The sequence below is a fragment of the Phyllobates terribilis genome, unplaced genomic scaffold, assembly GCF_046119375.1.
Source record: "Phyllobates terribilis strain yellow unplaced genomic scaffold, ASM4611937v1 Scaffold_2__4_contigs__length_985480577, whole genome shotgun sequence".
NCBI classification, from domain to species: Eukaryota; Metazoa; Chordata; class Amphibia; order Anura; family Dendrobatidae; genus Phyllobates; species Phyllobates terribilis.
In genome coordinates, this window is record NW_027362762.1 from 943,241,064 (window position 1) to 943,261,765 (window position 20,702).

Here is a 20,702-nt window from a genome sequence, read left to right on the forward strand (position 1 = left end):
ACTTCCGGAGGTAGCGGAGTATAGAGTTCCATCTCTAGCAGAGTCCCATAGAGAATGAATAGAGCAGTAGTGCTCATGCACGGCCAACGCTCCGTTCCCATGGGTTTTGAGGGAACGTTTCCATTGGGCTTTAAGGTGGCAACATGATTTTTTATTTATTTTTTATTTTTTGGGCAGAAAATCAGAGATTTTGAAAATGGAATTATGAATGTAGTAAATGGAGATGAAGAAGGAGCCACCGAAGACTTAAAACTTTTCAAAAACTTAAGAAAACTTTTCGACTCTTGGGAAACAACAATTAAGAATTCCTGCGCAATGTGTAAGTATGAAGCTTATTGCAACCTCAGAAAAAATAACAAGTATTTTTTTTTAAAATGTCCTGTTACTTATATAGAGCCAACAAATCGATTTCCAGTTCCATTCCATCAGCCACGAGAGTGGGAGGACCGTCTTTAACATGACATCATCCACGGTTCTTCTATTGATCAGCTGGACCTGATCACAATGACGTCGTGCCTGGCCAGCTAGTCAAGGGAAGCGGTAGTAGACAGTAGTCTGGTTTCGCCATATTCTGCAGGGCTGTACACAGATTGTCACTCACAATATTAGTTCCATTTCTCACGCACATACTTGGAACATTTTTTTCCAGAACCAGCATATAAGTAACTCATCTGTATTTTTTGTTGTCTTGGCTGTTGCTTTTAAATTGCCAAAACCATTTTCCTCAACACTTTACAGATACTATCACCCACAATCTAAATTCCCTACCGACATGTTTTTCTGTGGGTTTCCTCTGGGTACTCCGGTTTTCTTCCACACTCCAGTCTTGGGGCGAGCACACGAACGCCATGCAGATGTCATCCTTGATCAGATTTGAAACCAGACAAACAAATGTTTTAACCACTGAGTCACCATGCTGCCCACATTGTTACACTAGAATTATTGTAAAATTGTGAAAGTGGGAAAAATACTTGCAAGCAATTTTATGAGTATCTGACTATGGGTGCAAGCTCTTTGAAGGGTTGTAATTGGAGACTTGACTGGGTGGGGATGTGCTTCTTTATATTTAGGATGCAATTGTTCTTAGTATAAGATAAGGCCTCGTTCAGATGTCAGTTTTTCTCACGTATGAGAAAAATGGACCGATTATTGTGAACAGAATCTGATCAGAGTGTGGTCTGAGTGGCGCCACTTTTCTCATACATGGAGAAAAAAAAAGTTTCTCCACCTTCTTCTTTCTGATAGTCCATTAAAATTGGACTGAACTCAGATATTATCCTAGTATGGTTCGATTTTTTTTTCACTGACCCATAGGATTGCATTGCTAATTTAGGTCTGACCCTCAGATCAAAGTCGGGTGTCTGACATCTATATCAGTGCCAGTCCTTCCTGCCTCTGCTTCTGTCACCAGGCGCGCTCTCATTGCCGGTGATGTGTGGTGACAGTTCTAGGTTTGTGTTCTCTGGGATTTATAGTCCCATCTATAATGGGAGGCATAGAGTTAACTGCTGTGTGTATTGGGTGGGGCTTCAAGCTATTTAAGATCCTGAGATCCTGCTGTCCACCACCAGTTATAATCTGACCTGCTTGCTTTTTTACTATTTAATTTCTTCACAATTTTGTTCCCATGCCGGCCTCCTAATTCTTTCCCAGCTACCTGACTAATCTCTTGCCTCTGGTTTGCTCCTCTGGATAGCAGCTCTTCCATGAAAGCAATCAAGTGGACCCTGTTTTTTTAAGTCCAGATCCCTGTACAGGGGTTAAAGGGTGAAGGCGCAAGTTCCTCTGGAATTTGCCAGACAGAGTGGCTTCGCCAAGTCTGTCTGAGGTAGCCATTTAAATTATTATTATTATTATTATTATTATTATTTATTATTATAGCGCCATTTATTCCATGGCGCTTTACATGTGATAGGGATATACATAACAAAAGCATTTACATAATCTTAACAAAACGAGTCAGCGACTGGTACAGGAGGAGCGAGGACCCTGCCCGCGAGGGCTCACAGTCTACGAGGGATGGGTGAGGATACAGTAGGTGAGGGTAGAGCTGGTCGTGCAGTGGTGTTTACTGCAGGTTGTAGGCTTGTCGGAAGAGGTGGGTCTTCAGGTTCCTTTTGAAGGTTTCCACGGTCGGCGAGAGTCTGATATGTTGGGGTAGAGAGTTCCAGAGTAGGGGGGAAGCACGGGAGAAATCTTGTATACGAGTGTGGGAGGAGGAGATAAGAGGGGAGTAGAGCAGGAGATCTTGTGAGGATCGGAGGTTGCGTGCAGGTAAGTACCGGGAGACTAGGTCACAGATGTATGGGGGAGACAGGTTGTGGATGGCTTTGTATGCCATGGTTAGAGTTTTGAACTGAATTCTCTGGGCAATAGGGAGCCAGTGAAGGGATTGACAGAGAGGAGAGGCCGGGGAATAGCGGGGGGACAGGTGGATTAGTCGAGCAGCAGAGTTTAGGATAGATTGGAGAGGTGCAAGAGTGTTGGAAGGGATGCCACGGAGCAGGAGGTTGCAGTAGTCGAGGCGGGATATGATGAGGGCATGCACTAGTGTTTTTGCAGAGTCTTTGCTGAGGAATGCACGGATCCGGGAGATGTTTTTGAGTTGGAGTCGGCAGGAGGTGGAAAGGGCTTGAATATGTGGCTTGAAGGAGAGATCAGAGTCCAGGGTTACCCCAAGGCAGCGAGCTTGTGGGACTGGGGAGAGTGAACAGCCATTGACGTTGATGGATAGGTCGGATGGGGGATGTGAATGAGAGGGTGGAAAGATGATGAACTCTGTTTTATCCATGTTGAGTTTTAGAAACCTGTCGGAGAAGAAGGATGAGATGGCGGACAGACATTGTGGGATTCTGGTTAGTAGGGAGGAGATATCGGGTCCAGAGAGGTAGATCTGTGTGTCATCCGCATAGAGGTGATACTGAAAGCCGTGAGACTCTATGAGCTGTCCCAGGCCGAAGGTGTAGATGGAGAAGAGCAGAGGTCCTAGAACTGAACCTTGGGGGACACCGACAGGGGGCGAGATGAGGAGGTGGTGCGTGAGTGGGAGACGCTGAATGTCCTGTCTGTTAAGTATGAGGAGATCCAATCTGTGTCCTCTGACAGATGTAACATTGGGTCTCCGCGTACTCACCCCTACTTCTAGTTAGCTATGATGCAAACTTTTCTTGAGGTTATACAGCTCTTCACTCTTATGTCAGTGTCCATGATTACGTTTCTGAACTCTTAAATGGTCGTTCACTCGCATCTCGCTTTTTTCCTAATTGTCATACATCTGTCACATGTAGTGACTCCAATACATTATCATAGCATATTTTCTGTATTAATTCCACATGGTTATCAAGATCTCTACTTGCAGTTACTCAATGGAAACCTTTAATGCTTTTTCCAGTCCTGGTCATGTGTAAGGTGCCCCAGCGAGGTAGTCGTGGGCGAGCTGTGGCCCATGCTCGCTCTGACACCCTACAGAAAAAGTGTGTCCTCCCTCTGATATGCTGCGGTGCATGTGGTGTTTTCTACTTACGTCTGACCAGCCGGTTGCATCTGTCTCCAGGCATTTCTCTTCTGGAACCAGGGCAGCAATACATTAAGAGGACACGAGGTTCATAACAATAACTGGGACTTTACTTGGAAAGTGGGAATATTTACAATATTTACAGGCAGATATAATGGATAAGGCCCAACAGGTTGTCATCTTTCCCACAGGTGCTTGATACAACTTCAGCCCTGGTTCCCAATTTAGGTGAAGCATCTCTGTTGCCTTGTTCTCTAGCCATAGATAATCTTCCTCACCAGTGACAGTATATCCAGATATTAGTTCTCCCCATATCCTAGACCTGAGTCCTAACTTCTTCTGCTGCCAATGAAGAACTTCTTCTCAATGACGCTCTGGAGTTTCCCAGGCTGGCTAAGGGGATTCTTGTGGAGGGATTCTTCTCTCTGGTGATCCGCTGTCTGAGATACAGGGCCCACGTTTACCCTAGTAGCCAGTTATACAAAGCCTGTCTGTCCTGTCCCAGGTACTACACAACACTGGTCTGCACTTCCTGCTTCTGGGAACTAACCAGAAATTTCCTAAAGTGCCCACCATCTATGGGCTGTCCTCAAACATGGTGCACTCTCACACTGTCATAAATACCTGCAATGTTACTCACAAACTTCACCTTTCACCCACATTCTAGACAGTGGCATCTTGTGGCTGGTTGCTAATACTGCAGCCCACAAGGAAACTTATCAAGAACAAAGCATTTATTCACATCATGTGCTCAACCATAGTACTACTGGGTTCCCTCTCCCTCTACTGGGCTGGATTATCACAGCTAACTCCTTAACTGGACCTAACTGCAGCCCAGAGAGATCTAACTGTCAGGAACATTCTCTTTAACCCTTCTAGTGTCAGAGAGAGGCTACTTCTTTCCCCACTACTACACATGTGCTAAACTCACCGGTTGCCCACTATATCCCAAAATGCAGATTTGATAGCATTTTGGAAACAAGCCATGCACCCATGTGTCGATCACATGACCATGACAGATTTCCATCTTCTGGAAGTATAAAAGAGAAAAAAAAAGTTTCCTGTTGGCTAGCAGCAAGCAGAGATATTGAAAACATTAAAGAACTAATATAGAAAGTTTACTTTGTATGGGGAAAAATATTACTGTATGGGAAATGGAGAAATGTAGGGGAAATGATGACATGATGCCCCTTTATGGTCCCCCTTTAACTCATCTTTCCGACTTCCCATAATGCATTGTGTCATGTGACGTGTGTGACCCACTACTACTCAGTAGCGTTAGCCCTCCCTGGGAAGGTGTACTCGGACGGTGGGCCGTTGGTAGTGGGGAAGGGGAATGCAGTCGCGGCCTTGGCCCGTTCCATGCCCAGGGCGCACACATTAAAAATATGGGTTTCTGGATGAGTGGTTATTGTCGACTACGCCACCTGTGGTTTCTGGTGAGGACCACCAGCACTGTGACAGTCCTCTGAGGTCGGTGTTCTAGCAGCCGGGATGGTGTAGCTCCCCGCAGGTGGAGCTAGGCCTCAGGGCAGAGTAGAAGTTGTACAGTGCAGAGGAATGGTGTGTGCGGTGTCGCGCAGAAGTGAGAGAGAAGAGGCAGTGTATGAAGTCATCCAGGTTTTACTCACGGTAGATGTATTTTCAGCCACAAAGCTTCTCTTTGTTCCTCACGGCGCGCTGCGGCCACCAGGATGGGGTTCAGCACACTCCGGGTAGCTCGGGTGCACCTGACAAGACCCCTGCACCAGAGTGTTCCTCTCACTTGCTGTACTAGAACCGCCTCGTGTCCCCACTAAGTCCCGTACGGGTACCGCAATGTCCATTGAAGGTGGCTTGTAGCCCCCGGACCGCCTAAGTCCCTTATTGGTGACTGGGGTGTAAACGTGGAGTAAGGCCGGGGTCCCTCTGGATAAACGCAGATTAAGGGATACAGGTGGCGACTCCGCTCTGTCCGTATTCCCCCTGGGATCCACTTCAGCCTCCGGACTTTTCTGACAGAGACCTGGAGTACAAAGTCAGATAATCGGGGACCGGTACCCTCTCTTGCGGCAGGAGTCTCTCTGGCGGGGCCAGAATAAGGGTAGCAGGTGGCGACTCCGCTACGTCCGCACCCCCTGAGATCCTTTCGCCTGTGGAGCTCCTCCTCTGCTCCCCTCCTAGGCCTTCTTGTGTGGACTAAGACATAGGACCAAGCCAGCTGTAACTCAACTCTGCCCTAGTCCCCAATCTCAAGGCCTGAGACCGGGAATCGCAGCCTTCTGATGCAGCTGCAGCTTGTACTGACTGGCACCTCCAGGGAACTGCGACCAAAGACCCGGTATTAAAGATGGCCTCCATATTTATATGGATGTATTAGTGTAACTGTAAAGTGCTTCCTCCACCCTACTCACTACAAGGTTCCCCCTACTTTTGGTTCCCCCCTTACTCCTCCATTCAGGACCGGGGCAGCACATTGTGCTCTAAACCCCCTTCAGAATGGTAGTGTGTAGTGTTGGATGTGTAATGGGGTCCTGTGTGGTGCTCCATCCTTACCTCGGAGAGGAAATACCACACCTCTTCCATGAGGTGCAGTACCCCTGTGGTGACTGAACCCTCAGGGGCGCCACATTCCCCCCTGGTGAAACACAGCACGTCCGCGGGCTGCAAAAAGAGCAAAAACACTGGTACAGACATCAATTTTTAAATGCTTTTGAACAGTAAAACAATCTTCCCTTTATGGGAGGCACTGGTACTTAAACGTTTCAGATAAATAGTATAAAATATATAAAACATTAAGAGACATTATGCATGTAGACAGATCAGTAGAAAATACGATAGAAGAGTCAGTTCAGCAGCATGAGGGACCTGTCCCAAACCCTCAACGTGGGCCCTGGGGTGGCTGCAGGGCATGGAGATCCTGAGTTGGACCTCCAGGAGAGCCACTCCAGACAGGTTTTTGCTTCTGAGGTCTGAGGTAGTAGTAGAAGTGGTTTTTGCATAAAACCAATAGGGAGCACCTAAACAGATACAAACTATATACAAAAGAAGTCTGTCTACTGCTTAGAGTTCGCAGGGACAAATGTCTCTCTCAACCGGGAGGAAAAACAACATAATTAAACGGAAAACAATAACTAGTCAACGGGGAGGTGCAACCTCCGGGGCTGCTCAGTCAAGGTACCTCCACCGGGGAAAAGGCTCATGCTTCCCCACGGAGCCAGACCGGTCCTGAGGCACGGGGTACTCTCCCAAGGAGGGAAAAGTTTCGGAAGATGGTGAGGGAGTACCTTGCCAACCATACAAACGTGCTCCGTGATTCCTCTGTGTCTTGTAACTACTGGGTATCCCAGCTGGACACGTGGAATGAACTGGCTCTCTACGCCTTGGAGGTCCTGGCCTGATCTGCCGCCAGCGTTTTGTCAGAGCGGGTTTTTAGTGCCGCCGGTGGAATTATAACCGATAGGCGCGTCCGCCTCTCAACTTAAAATGCTGACAGGCTGACTCTTATAAAAATGAACAAGGGCTGGATTGGGCCAGACTTCTCAACACCACCGAATGATAGCAGCGTAACCAACTCAAATACAGTGTTTTTTTTGGGAGGTCTAACTCTATTCCCATGCAGCTCTGTCTTCACACTGAGACATGGGTATACGCTTCCTGATTTTGTCTATTTGCTCTTGTCCTCCTTCTCCTCATCTTCCACATCCTCCTCCATATCACCACCATGTCTACCATATCTCCATATCTACGTCTCTTGCAAGGGATATTGGAGTTCCTCCAAATTTTTGGCAGCCATTGCATTCACTGCATAGGCAAACAGTATGGGAGACCCACTTCCTAATAATGGGAACGTTGTTTTCAGGAGGCCTTCCGACCTCTACGTCTCTTGCAAGGGGCATTGGAGTGTCTCCAAATTTTTGGCAGCCGTTGCATTCACTGCATAGGCAAACAGTATGGGAGACCCACTTCCTAATAATGGGAACATTATTTTCAGGAGGCCCTCCGACCTCTATGTCTCTTGCAAGGGACACTGGAGTTCCTCCACATTTTTGGCAGCCATTGCATTCACTTCATAGACAAACAGTATGGGAGACCCATTGCTTTTAATGGGAACATGTCGTACTTGTTACTGTAGCCCAACTCCATATGTCTTTAAATTAGTTAGTGGGTTTTTTCCTAAATTTTGACAGCCGTTGGACTCACTGCATACCCTATAACTGTATTGCAGACCCTCTCCTTTCTAATGGGAACATGTCGTTACTGTAGCCCAGCTCTGTGTCTTTAAACTGTTAGTGGGTTTTTCCTAAATTTTGGCAGTCGTTGGACTCACTGCATACCTTATAACTGTATAGCAGACCCTCTGCTTTCTATTGGGAACATGTCGTACCTTGTTACTGTGGCCCTGCTCTATGTGTCTTTAAATTGTTAGTGGTGTTTTTCCCAAACTTTGGCAACCTTTGCAGTCACAGCATGGGCATTACCACTATAGGAGACCCACTGCTTTATAATGGGAACATTTTTTTTTACTGAGACCCTCCTCTATGTCTCTTGAAAGGGGTATTGGGGTGCGTCCAAATTTTGGCAGCCCTTGCAGTCACTGCATACGCAATAATAGTATAGGAGACCCACTCTTTAATAATGGGAACAACAAAGCATAGTCGAATGTTGGCCCTTTAAGAATAGTAAGGCTGTAAAAATAGTGTTTGTGACTTTCAGAGTCCCTCCTTCATAAATAAAACAGGATGTGTCTGATCATGTTTCACACACCACATGGCCAGATAAGGTTGTAAAATGTTAAAATTACATCTCCCAGTGAATGCATTTGTCACGGTTGAAAGCAATGCAAAAGTGCAAAAACGCATCAAAAATGCTACATGTGAACATAGCCCAAAGTGTGGAGAAGCATTTTTGTCTTTGGCTATTTATTTTGCCTTATATACAAGTCATTACCCTGGAAAGGATGTTCCTTAACATATTTCCCAGGAAAATCCATTTTGGATTTGTTTTTGTATGTTTTATTGTGGGTCGGTAAAAGTGGCGTAATACTCTGACAACGTTGTTGACAGCAGTGACCTGGGATTCAGAAATGCTTCCAGGGGTCTTCCCCATGCTGTTCCCATGTCATTTGAGCACTGTTCCCATCGATTTGGGCAATTTTTAGGCGCACTGCAGACGGAGGTACCCGCCGGAAAAATGCTCGAGTTTCCCATAGACTTACATTGGGCTCGTTGCTCGGGTCGAGAACCCAAGTATTCCTATGTGCTCGACCGGAGCAACGAGTACCCGAGCATTTTAGTGCTCGATCATTACTCGTGGCCATATCTCAGGAACGGAGAGGCGCAGGGACAAAAGAAGAACAAAGCCAGATGCAGGATAACAGCGGCATTTACACCGGGAAAATAAATCACTTATTTATGGCAAATGACAGGTCAGATTTAAGTAATAATAAGTCGTAACGCTAAACCAAAGTTCTGCACACAAGTTCTCAGCTCTTAATGTTTTGGAATGAATATACCTATTGCTTCATTATAACTGAGTCTTCACATTGCAGTTGTCAGTGAGATGAGACAAGAAAGGGACGTGTACGAGAATCAGTATCGAGGCCGCGAGCTCATGGGATTCATCAACTACAAGAAATTTGAGAACATTATGAGGAAACATATAGTGGTGTTTCAGGAGCCGGCTCTAAAGCTGCTGCATGATGTCACTGGTAAGATAATTCTGTGATGGAAGTTACACTTGTGAATATTACACTTATGCACTTATGAACAAAGGAAGGAACTTTGCAAAAGTCCTGGATTCAAAATGTCTTATCGTTTTATGTATACAGCTCCTTTGCACACCTAAGGCTACGTGCCCGCGATGCAGAAATGCTCAGGATTTTTCCTGAGCATTTCTGCATCTCCCTGGCAGAAGAAATGCATGCGGATTGTACATGCGGATTGTACATGCGGATTGTACATGCGGATTGTACATGCGGATTGTACATGCGTTTTTCCTGCCAGGGACATGCGGATGTGAAGCGTTCTTCGCATGCATTTTCGCATGCGGATTGTCAAGCGCTTTCCAAGCGATTTTAGCATCACTTGGAAAGTGCTTGACAACTTGGTCACACTATATAAATCCATGCAAACGGCATGGATTTATATAGTGTGACCCCCAAAGAATGTCAAAAAATAAAAAAATAAATCTATACTTACCTTCTGATGGCCCCTGCAGTCTTGCTTCGCTCCGTCCTGGCTGCCGGCAGCTCGCGGTTCACTGAAGGACCTGCCGTCACATGACTAAATGACGTCAGCGCAGGTCCTTCAGTGTACCGCGAGTTGACGGCAAGTGAAGATAAGGATACCGGGGGCCATCAGAAGGTAAATATAATATTTATTTTTTATTTTATTCTTTTTTTACAGGTTCTATGGTACCCGGGTCTGGAGGAGAGTCTCCTGTCCTCCACACCCGGGTACCATCCGCACATTGAAACGCATGGAATGCGCATCTACATGTACAGTGATGCGGAATCCATGCGTTCCAATGCAAGTCAATGGCCGTGAAAACGCAGCGCTTCCACAAAATAATTGGTAGTGCTGCGTTTTTTTCCGCAATGATAATCCGCAGTGGTAATTTCCGCAGCATGTGCACAGCACATGCGGATTATCATTGGGGAACATGGCAGGCCTTCTACCATGCGTTTTTTAAGCGTTTCTGCAGCATTTGGACACACAGCCTAAGAGTAGATGTGATGAGAATGGCGCTAACATGCGGACAATAATTCTTCTTATTGTGGTGGTCTCTAATGGCATAAGTCGAAATATCCAACACGGACCACAACAATCACGGGTCTTTAATATTATTAGATTGCCACATGGGTCAAAGTGACCTTTTTGGACCTCTAAGATCCCGGTCCCAGGAATGCCTGCAACCTCAAGGCTCTAGCCTCCAATTCTGATCTGTCAACTTCTTTTCGAAAATTTAGAACCAGCTTCATGAACAATATTATCTATCGTTAGTCAAGTCCGTGACTCAAAAAATTCATGCCGTCGTAAAAGCCCAACCAGGAGCAAAAAAGTACTAACTAGGATTAGTTTGTTTTTTTGATGACTCAATATTTTTTTTTCTACTTTATCTGAAACAATATATGACATTACAGGGTTTTTCCAACCATATTTTCAACATAGAAAAAACAAATGCCCCAGCTGTAAAAATGCTTAAAATTTAACTATCATTTTAATTTTCATTTCATAAATCAAAAGGACAAGTGAAAATAAGAAACTTTGTTATATATTTTATCAGACAAATCCACTTCTTTCTCCTCTTGGACTGATTTTTCACTTTCAATTCACAAGTAAATTCTAAAAATTCTCTATTCAGTGAAGACAGATTATTTTCACAGTACTAAGATAGGAGATGACAGTTGGTGCTTTTAAAATTCTATGGGGGAGCTAGAGGAACATAAAGACATTCTGCTGAAACAACAGTTACAGTTCTCCATAGAGCTTTATGAGCACCAACTGTCATTTCCTATCCCAAAAATGAGACTCAGTCTAGGTGGAAAAAGAGGCTGATTTCTCTGATAAGATATATTACAAAGTTTCTTATTTTCATGTGTATTATTGACTTATGAAAAAAATTTAAAAGACAGTTACTCTATAAATATGGCACCGCAATAAAATTTTTCTCATATTCTCCAGAATTTTTTTAATCACAGATCGTTCTGTTTACATGCTAAAATGGTGGCACTTCAGAAAGGTAGTACTTTTTTTTTTTTACAAGGTTGGGAGAATTTTTAAGGGGTGGTAGAATACCCTTTTATTTAAAATATTTCATTTTCTTTGTTTCGCAAAAGTTCAGTGTTCAGCTATTAAAAAAAAACAAAAGAAAAACCCCATTGTTTTGCAATGTATCATGATTTGCGTATGTGCTACAAAGTAAAAAAAAAAAATCTGGGTGAGCAAATTAGCAAATAAATGGAAAGTAAAATTTTTGTCTGCTTTGAAAATGGGGTGCACAATTTTTAAGTAATGAATATCCATTTTATTGTTTTAGAACTCATCCAGAAATGTTTTAGAGACGTAGCTTCTACAAGTTTTGCTCAGTTCGAGAATCTTTCCTACGCTGCCATGGTAAGGTTTATAGAAATTGTGTTGTCTACATTAAAAACTATATATTTTTGCATCAAATATTACAGATTTCTGAGATAAAGAGGTTTTCTTTCTGGACTGAACGTAAATTTCTGCAATCATTTTATGTGACTACATAATGCTGAATCCTAATAATGTGCAATATGCACACTGTCAGGGTTCTCCTTTATTCCCTTTTATCACATGACTTCCTTTATGTGAGTTGCATACCAGCGGTCACGTGTCAACTAGTAACTTTTCCTGCTTCACTCGTTGTTCTGGGAGAAGTAGATGAGCAGTCAATAAAGGGCTATCCTGACAGTTTACATGTTGCACACTGTTACAATTAAACAATCTGAAGTCACATGCAGCAGCAGAAAGTTTTCTTTAATAGAAGCAAGTATTGGAGGATTTTTTCCTCATAGAATGATAGAATGTTAGAGTTGGAAGGGACCTCCAGGGTCGTCGTATCCAACCCCCTGCTCAATGCAGGATTCACTAAACCATCTCAGACAGATGTCTGTCCAGCCTCTGTATGAAGATTTCCATTGAAGGAGAACTCGCCACCTCTCGTGGCCGCCTGTTCCACTCATTGATCACCCTGTCAAAAGTTTTCTCTAATATCTAATCTGTATCTTCTCCTTTTCAGTTTCATTCCATTGCTTCTCTTGTTTCCATGTGCAAATGAGAATAAGGATGATCCTTCTACAATGTGACAGCCCTTCATATATTTGTAGACAGCTATTAAGTCTCCTCTTAGCCTTCTTTTTTGCAAGCTAAACATTCCCAGATCCTTTAACCCAGGGGATTCAAACTCGGCTGGGTATATGGGCCGCACACGGAAAAAAATTTAATTTGGGGGGCCGCATTCTTTGCAGGACAAAGTGACATTTTTAGTGATACCATTTTTTTTTCTATACACCTTTTGAACATTTTTGCTGTTTTATTTTTTATAGCTTGGGTCGTTATGGATGTGGCGATAATAAAACATGCACTTTTTTTTTGTTTACTTTAGTTTAGATATAAAGCAGCATTTTTAGTGGCAAAATATTTTTTCATGCTTTATTTTGAAGTTTTTCTGACAAAATCTTGTAGTAATGTGCCCCACCCTGGTCTGCATCTTGTAATGTCCCCCATCTTTGTCCTCATCTTGTAGTAATGCCCCATCCTGGTCCCCATATTGTCTTAATGTCACCATCTTCTAGGAATGTCCCCATCCTGGTCCCCCTCTTGTAGTAATGTCCCCAGCCTGGTCCCCCTGGTTTAGGACTGTCCCCAGCCTGGCCCCCATGGTTTAGGACTGTCCCCAGCCTGGCCCCCATGGTTTAGGACTGTCCCCAGCCTGGCCCCCATGTTTTAGGACTGTCCCCAGCCTGGCCCCCATGTTTTAGGACTGTCCCCAGCCTGGCCCCCATGTTTTAGGACTGTCCCCAGCCTGGCCCCCATGTTTTAGGACTGTCCCCAGCCTGGCCCCCATGTTTTAGGACTGTCCCCAGCCTGGCCCCCATGTTTTAGGACTGTCCCCAGCCTGGCCCCCATGTTTTAGGACTGTCCCTTGTGCCGTTCTACACATACAAGAGAAAAAAAAAAATCTTCTCACCTGTCCTCCGTTCCCTCGGTGTCCTTTCTGCACCTGTGGCCCGCAGGCACCATAGACCCCGATCAGTTCAGTGTATTGCCGCGCAGAGACCGGCTCTCTGCACAGCCATACCAGTTCCAGCTGCCGGCCTATCGGAGGCCAGCAGCTGACATCTGCGTGTGTCAGTAACGTCATACGCTGCTGCGCTGGGACGCAGATGTCAGCTGCTGGCCTCTGATAGGCCGGCGGCTGGCACTAGTATTGCTGTGCAGAGAGCCGGTCTCTGCGCGGCAATACACTGAACTGAAGCGCAGCTGCCGGAAGCTCCTGGACCGGGCCGCGATCGGGGTCTATGGTGCCTGCGGGCCCATGAAGCAGCCTGAAGGGCCTTATGCGGCCCGTGGGCCGCATGTTTGAGACCCCTGCTTTAGCCCTTCCTCGTAGGACATAGTTTGCAGTTCGCTCACCATCCTGGTCGCTCTTCTCTCAACGTGCTCCAGTTTTTCGATGTCTTTTTTAAAATGTGGCGCCCAGAACTGGAAACATTATTTCAGATGATGTCTGTCTGAAAAGGAGGAGTAGAGGGGGATAATGACTTCACATGATCTAGACTCTATTCTTCTTTTAATACATCCCAGAATTGTGTTTGCATTTTTTGCTGTTGCATCACACTGTTGACTCATTTGCAATCTGTCAGCTATTATACTCAAGTGTTTTTCACACGTGCTGTTACTTAGTTCTATTTCTCCCATTCTGTAGAAGTAATTTTCATTTTTCTTGCCCAGATGTAGAATCTTGCATTTCTCCAAGTTAAATACCATTCTATTAGTCGCTGCCCATTGTTCAAACTTATCTAGATCCTTCTGAATCCTTTCTCTGTCTTCTCTAGAGTAAGTCCCCGTCTCACATAGCGAGATCGCTGCTGTGTCACGGTTTTGGTGACGCAACAGCGACCTCACCAGCGATATCGCTATGTGTGACACTTTGCAACGATCAGGCCCCTGCTGTGAGGTCGCTGATCGCTACAAAGTGTCCTGGACCATTTTTTGGTCGTTGCTCTCGCGCTGGTCCGCACATATCGCTGTGTGTGACCAGCGGGAGCAGCGATCAGGCTGGTAACTATGGTAAACATCAGGTTACTAGGGGCACACACGCACCTAGTAACCCGTTGTTTATCATGGTTACGAGCCTGCTAAAGTGAGCGGTAACCTCCCGCTCACTGTAGCAGAGTGGTAACCATGATAAACAACGGGTTACTAGGAGCACGTGTGCCCCTAGTAACCCGATGTTTACCATGGTAGCCAGCCTGCTTCCGCTTCAGCAGGCTGGTAACCAGGAGCAGGACATTGTGGAAAGATTCTTTCCACGATGTCGCTGCTCCCCTGATCGTTGGTGAGCCTGCCTGTTTGACAGCTCACCAGCGACCACATAGCGACGCAGCAACGATCCCTGACAGGTCGTATCGTTGTCGGGATCGTTGCAGCGTCGCCAAGTGTGACGGGGCCTTTAGCTATCCCACCTAGCTTTGCATGGTCTGCAAATCTGATTAGTTTACCTTCAGTTCCATTATCTAGATCATTTATAAAAATGTTGAACAACACTGGGGTCAATACAGAGCCTTGAAACACCCTTCCAATTGGATGTGCAACCATTTATGACCACTCTCTGAGTACGATCACTGAGCCAGTTATGAATCCACCTAACCGTAGCCTTGTCAATCGCATACTTGGTCATTTTTTCAATAAGGATAGTATGAAATACGCTCGGATTCTTCATCTCTCATTTCCACTTATCTTTCATATTTGTACTCTCTTTTCTTCTGTGTTCCAAGGATAAAATCGAAGATATTTCTCACAAGAAGAAAAAGGACTCTGAGGAGCAAATCACTTTACAATTCAAAATGGAGAAAATCATTCATTGCCAGGACACTCTATACTGTGAGGCGTTGTCAGCTATAAAATCTACAGAGCGAGGTCATGTCCTGCATGACCAGAAGCAGCTGTCAATGAATGAACTGTCCTGTCATCTGCAAGCTTATTTTCAGGTGAGTCACTAATATACAGGATTGTATAGCACAAGATATATACAGTACAAATATTAGTACTCACTTTATATCTTTAGAAATGCTAAAAGAGGGAAAATCTATTTCTCTTTTGTGGAGCTATTAGCATCTGCCCCATGGATTTACTATAGACTGGATCCACTATAGGATCTGTATCCACACGTCAGGTTATAGGTTGAACTTGATGGATTTAAGTCTACCTTCAACCTTAAAAACGATAAACTATAAAACTATGATAGAAGCGGCAGCACAGGACCAAAGAAGGTGCAGAGTGGCGAGCTGGGACAGGTGGGGCCGTGTGAGTATAATTTTTTTCTTTAATCCTTTCAACCCTCAATAACTGAGCTACCATTATGCTGGATTCATCCGAAACAAAATCAGAGAGCGATTATGAAATTTTTTTTTGTAATATTTGGTCTTTCTTCCTCTTCCAGAACACCACCACTCGTTTGGCTAATCAGGTCCCTCTGATTATTCAGCATTACATCCTATATGAGTTCAAGGAGCAATTACAGTATGAAATGATCCGTCTGCTGGAAGAACGAAACAAGACTGACCTGCTAGAAGAAAGGGACGGACTGTCCGGAGATAGACAGAGGCTCAAGGATCAGATTCAGAGACTCAAGATGGCCCGGGAGCGTTTGCAAAGATTTTTAAGCAGTGATGGAAAAAAATAATTTTTTAGAACTTTTTTTTCTTTGCACTATTTTACGTGAACATGTTCTCATAATTATATGAATTACTAGGGTAAGTCCATCCTCTTTTTTTAACAAGAGAAACCGGTCTGAAAATAAGAAAAAAATAACTATACAAACTTATTCATCTGTTACTTCATTTTGCTGCTCCGGTCAAGCACCATTTCCCAGGTGGCGCTATGAAGGATGGGAATGTGAGTATCATTTTTTCAGTCCATTTTTCCTTTAAAAAAAAGAGTGGTCATCTTCTCAAACTTTTTGACTAATGATAGGTTGTGCTCTTAGCCTGCCACCCATGATCCCCTTTTCCATGAGGGTAATTTATCATCCCATTTTTACAAGTTTTCAGGTGTAAAAAGTCACACATTTTTTGCAGAAGTCCTATTTATTAATAAAGACTTTACAACTTTTTTCAGTTTTGCACTAGCTTGGTTAACGGAAGTTGGTGGGGTCAACCAGAGCACACATTTACTATGGCTTACACCCAAAAATTAGAGTTAATTTTAGCTTAATATTTCATTTTATCTTGTTTGTACAACCCAAATATGTGGCAAATATATTAAGAGATATTCAATTAATTTCTCATATATCACTCCAATGTTTTTTTTTTTACTGGCATATGTTCTCCAGTGTTTTTTTACTTATTTTTTCTTAATCATGATTTTGCATTACTGCTTGGGAAGTCATCCCCATGCCTTAATAGTAAAGACCCGGTAATAAATGGTTTTATTACTTCATTGTCCCCTTCTCACTAAACAAGTATACAAAACCCAACTTTGAATCAAACATATTTATTGATATAAATAATACGGTATATAGGGATGGATACAATTCTGGAAAGGAAAACTAGCTAAAGAAAATCAGTCTGCAAAATGACAAAACGATAACAAAAAAAAAATTTGGCAAAATAATACCGCAATGTACTGCATCAATAATTGCCGCCACACAATGCATAAAGAAAAACACTAAAAAGTGCTTAGATAATAAGGTTTTCAAAGCAATCATATGAGACCAATACTTGAGCTCTGCTACGATGTATAATGGAGACTCTAGAGCATTTTCCCCTTTTGCCCTCTCCATAATCTGGCCCTGAATTTATGGTTTTTGGGGCTTCATGCATTTAGCCATAAGTTATTGACATAACACTTGAACTTTTTTCAATGTAGGACCTATTAGTACATTTTTTATCACATCCCCACGTATGGATCGTAGTTAGATGCCGAACCCGCACGATATCCGGCAGATGTCAGCTGTTCTGTACAGCCGGCATCTGCCTGTAACATCATCTCTGATTGCTGCTGTTCAACCATTTAAATGCCGCTTTCAATCAGAGGCATTTAAACTTCACTGACATCAGTGTGCACGTTCATTGGCTACCATCAGATTCCCTGTGATGCCATTGCGTAGTGCCAATGAGCTGTCATGACAGCTGGGGGCCTCCTAAAGCCCTCCACTGATGCCATATTAGTCCTCCTGTGAAGCCCAGTCATTGGCAGGGCTTCATAGGGGAACTTCATTATGGCTACCAGTGTTGATTTTTTCAGTCTCTGCACTTCTCTAATAAAAAGTGATTAGGACATTTTATGTACCCTGAAAATGATAAAAAAATATCAAATATCAAACAAACTTTGATAGGAAAAATAAAAAAATAAAAGTTACGGGTCTCAGAATTGGTGACACAAATCAAATTTTTAATTTTTGTTTTGCAGAGTCCTGATTTTTTTGTCAAGAGTTATATTAAAAAAACAACTTTACAAGTTGGGTTTCGCTGTAATTGTACAGTCCTGTAGAATCATGTTAACAGGTAATTTTCATAGCATAAAAAATTCCATAAAAACAAAACTACATTTTACTACACTGGGAATTTTTTGTTTTCCAATCCATTGTATAGTAAAGTGAATGGTGTCATTGAAAACTACAACTTGTCCTGCAAAAACCAAGCCCTGATACACTGATGTCGAGTAAACTGAATTAAGAGAAAGTCATTGATTTCAAGAATTCTTCTGACTAAATACAGAGTTACTCACACAAATAATATGCAAATTGTTACAAAAATTGGTAATAGATCATTCACAGATATCATATGCACGCTATTATACTACTGAAATATTGTTGTATATTACCAAGGTTGTAACGCATTAAAGATTACACCTACACATCCAATTTTTTTATGTTTTTTTGCTTCCTAAATGCAAAAGATAAAAAAACTTTCTAAATGGTCTTTATTAAAAATCTTCTACCACTTTGCTGTTGAAGAGCGCGTGTAAGTCCTTTATTCAGCTGAGTGACATGCAAGAATGTTACGAATTCACCAGAACTGCTGCTTCTCACATCTTTCTGCTTTCCCTCTCCCTTCTCTCAGTTTTAGAAATAGTAGTAGGGAGGCGATGAAGAGAAAGCATGTACAGCCGCAGGGAGGGCAGAGAAAAAAATTGTTGAAAAACACATAAAGAGGAAATAAGCGCATTAAAGCGGTTGTGCTGATTATGTGAGCTAATGAAGATGGCAGCCCACTGGATACATAGAAAGCTCATATCCAGCCTATATTACTGAGAGAGACTACAAGAGAGAAATCTGAACTTCAGATCAAATTGTCTGAAACTTAGTGCAATTTTATTTTAAAGGTTTGGGCATAGGAAGAAGTAAAAAAAAAAATAAAATGCACCTCCTGGACTGGCAGTGTTTCTTCTGCTCTGACAAAATGTGAATGTTTTTTAAAAATCATTGCTGCTGTTCAGCTGTTGCCGATTGGCTGCAGTGCTCACATGATGCACCTGCCGATTGCTGCAACCAGGATGCCGGCACTGAGTAAAGAGAAGCGACGCATTTCTGGGAGAGGACTCTCATGTTTATTTTTTTTCTCCTCCCTGGACCCATGAATAAAAGGTTATATATAGGGATGAGTGGACCCATGAAAGTTCGGGTTCTGGTACCTGATCCGAACTTTATTTCAAAGTACCGAACTGTACCCGAACTTTAACCAGAAACTCAACCCTGTTGAAAACAATGAGAACCCGAACTTTTGAGCTGGAAAATTCTCTCTCTCATATGGACTTCCCCCAGAACACTGAACATTGCAACAGACGCTCGGGTGAAGCCTGTGTTTGGCGTTTTGCACCGGTATGAACGCCGAACTTTCAACTTCAGGTTCCCTCATCTCTAGTTCTATAGTATTGTACACTCTTTCAACTAAAGAGAACCACTAAAATATGTACAACCCCTGGCAAAAATTATGGAATCACCGGGCTCGGAGGATGTTCATTCAGTTGTTTAATGTTGTTGAAAAAAAAGCAGATCAGACATGGCACAAAACTAAAGTCATTTCAAATGGCAACTTTAGGGCTTTAAGAAACACTAAAAGAAATCAAGATTAAAAATGTGGTACTCAGTAAGGGTAATTTTTTTTCAGACAAAGCAGAGGGAAAAAATTATGGAATCACTCAATTCTGAGGAAAGAATTATGGAATCACCCTGTAAATTTTCATTTCCAAAACTAACACCTGCATCAAATTAGATCTGCTCGTTAGTCTGCATCTAAAAAAGAGTGATCACACCTTGGAGAGCTCTTGAACCCAGTGGACTGACATGAATCATTAACATATTGCCTGTTGGCAAATAGAACCCCCAACTAAAGCTCTATAAAAATTAACTTTTAATAATTAAATCCTTATTATAGTAGTAATTTATATTAAAATTCCAATATAGGCGCAGGTAGTGAGGACTATCAGGATTATTCAATTGGCATAACTGTGTATCCAATAGCCATCCTATCTATTTCCATTATCATATGCTTGTGGCCGCGGACCACTTATTGCACTATTCCCTACCTGTCCTATTGTAAACTAAAATTATAGCCTCCCCGACATGTTTCGCTTAACCGGCGTCTTCAGGGGATAGAGGCTAAATGACACCCAAAATGGCCACCAGGTAGCTTTTATCACCTCTGTTTGGGCTCTAAGCCAATGTGTATTGTTGTAGCCATGTGCCAATAGAATAGACTCCCCTATTTCCAATCATGAAGATCATATCATTATAATGTTACCTACCATTTAAATGATTGGAGGATAAAGCTGTCATTCAGGCCAGAAGGAACCACATTGGTGGAGATTAAAGCGATATATCAGCATTCTCATAATAGCCTGAATGCCTCAGTTTCAGGAACCAATCTGCATTAACTTACCTACATCCAATCCACAAATGGAAGGTAGTGTTAAACGATTGCTGCACTTGCGTGATCAGCTGACTCAAAATAGGAGGGATTCATGTCATGGCCGTCACATGCTCCAATCGAAACACGTCACATAAGCAAGGTCCTTTTCTTGATACGTATCATTTACTACGTCTGCACAATTTGTCCAAATCAATAGAGGAGATGCATAACAGGACCTTTGCTTACTCCAATCAGATTAGGCCACATAGGCGAGGTCCTTTTCTTTATGCACATCAGTTATGAAGTCTGCACCATTGGTCCAAATCAATAGAAGGCATATATAGCAGCACATTTGCTTACTCCGATCAGATTATGCCACATAGGCAAAGTTATTTCCCTTAGCATATTCATTTTTCATTTCTGCGGTTACTAAGGTAACAAACAATATATATATATATATAAGGTCCCGACACACATGGTCTCCAATTTTTTTCTCTCTCTTTTTTTTAAAACACGTGGTACTACGTAGCCGAGGTCTTTTTCATATTTCTTTCTATAATTGCACAGGTTACTAGGATCATTAAAGATCATGCATATCAGGACCCCTAC

General features: G+C 43.0%; 1 protein-coding gene across 4 annotated transcripts in view; it reads left to right on the forward strand.

Annotated features, from left to right (window-relative positions):
* The window catches only part of LOC141238648 (interferon-induced GTP-binding protein Mx-like), a 53,979-nt gene extending 35,892 nt beyond the window's left edge, over positions 1–18,087 (forward strand). For 3 of the 4 annotated variants that reach the window (XM_073668467.1, XM_073668468.1, XM_073668470.1), the window contains 5 exons: positions 178–319; positions 9,045–9,203; positions 11,534–11,610; positions 15,018–15,230; positions 15,683–18,087. In XM_073668467.1, the coding sequence (XP_073524568.1) occupies positions 178–319; positions 9,045–9,203; positions 11,534–11,610; positions 15,018–15,230; positions 15,683–15,925 (834 nt within the window). In that variant the 3' untranslated portion in view covers positions 15,926–18,087. The remainder of the gene's footprint in view (positions 1–177; positions 320–9,044; positions 9,204–11,533; positions 11,611–15,017; positions 15,231–15,682) is intronic. The other variant, XM_073668469.1, reaches the window with a different exon arrangement.
* The last annotated feature ends 2,615 nt before the right edge of the window (positions 18,088–20,702 follow it).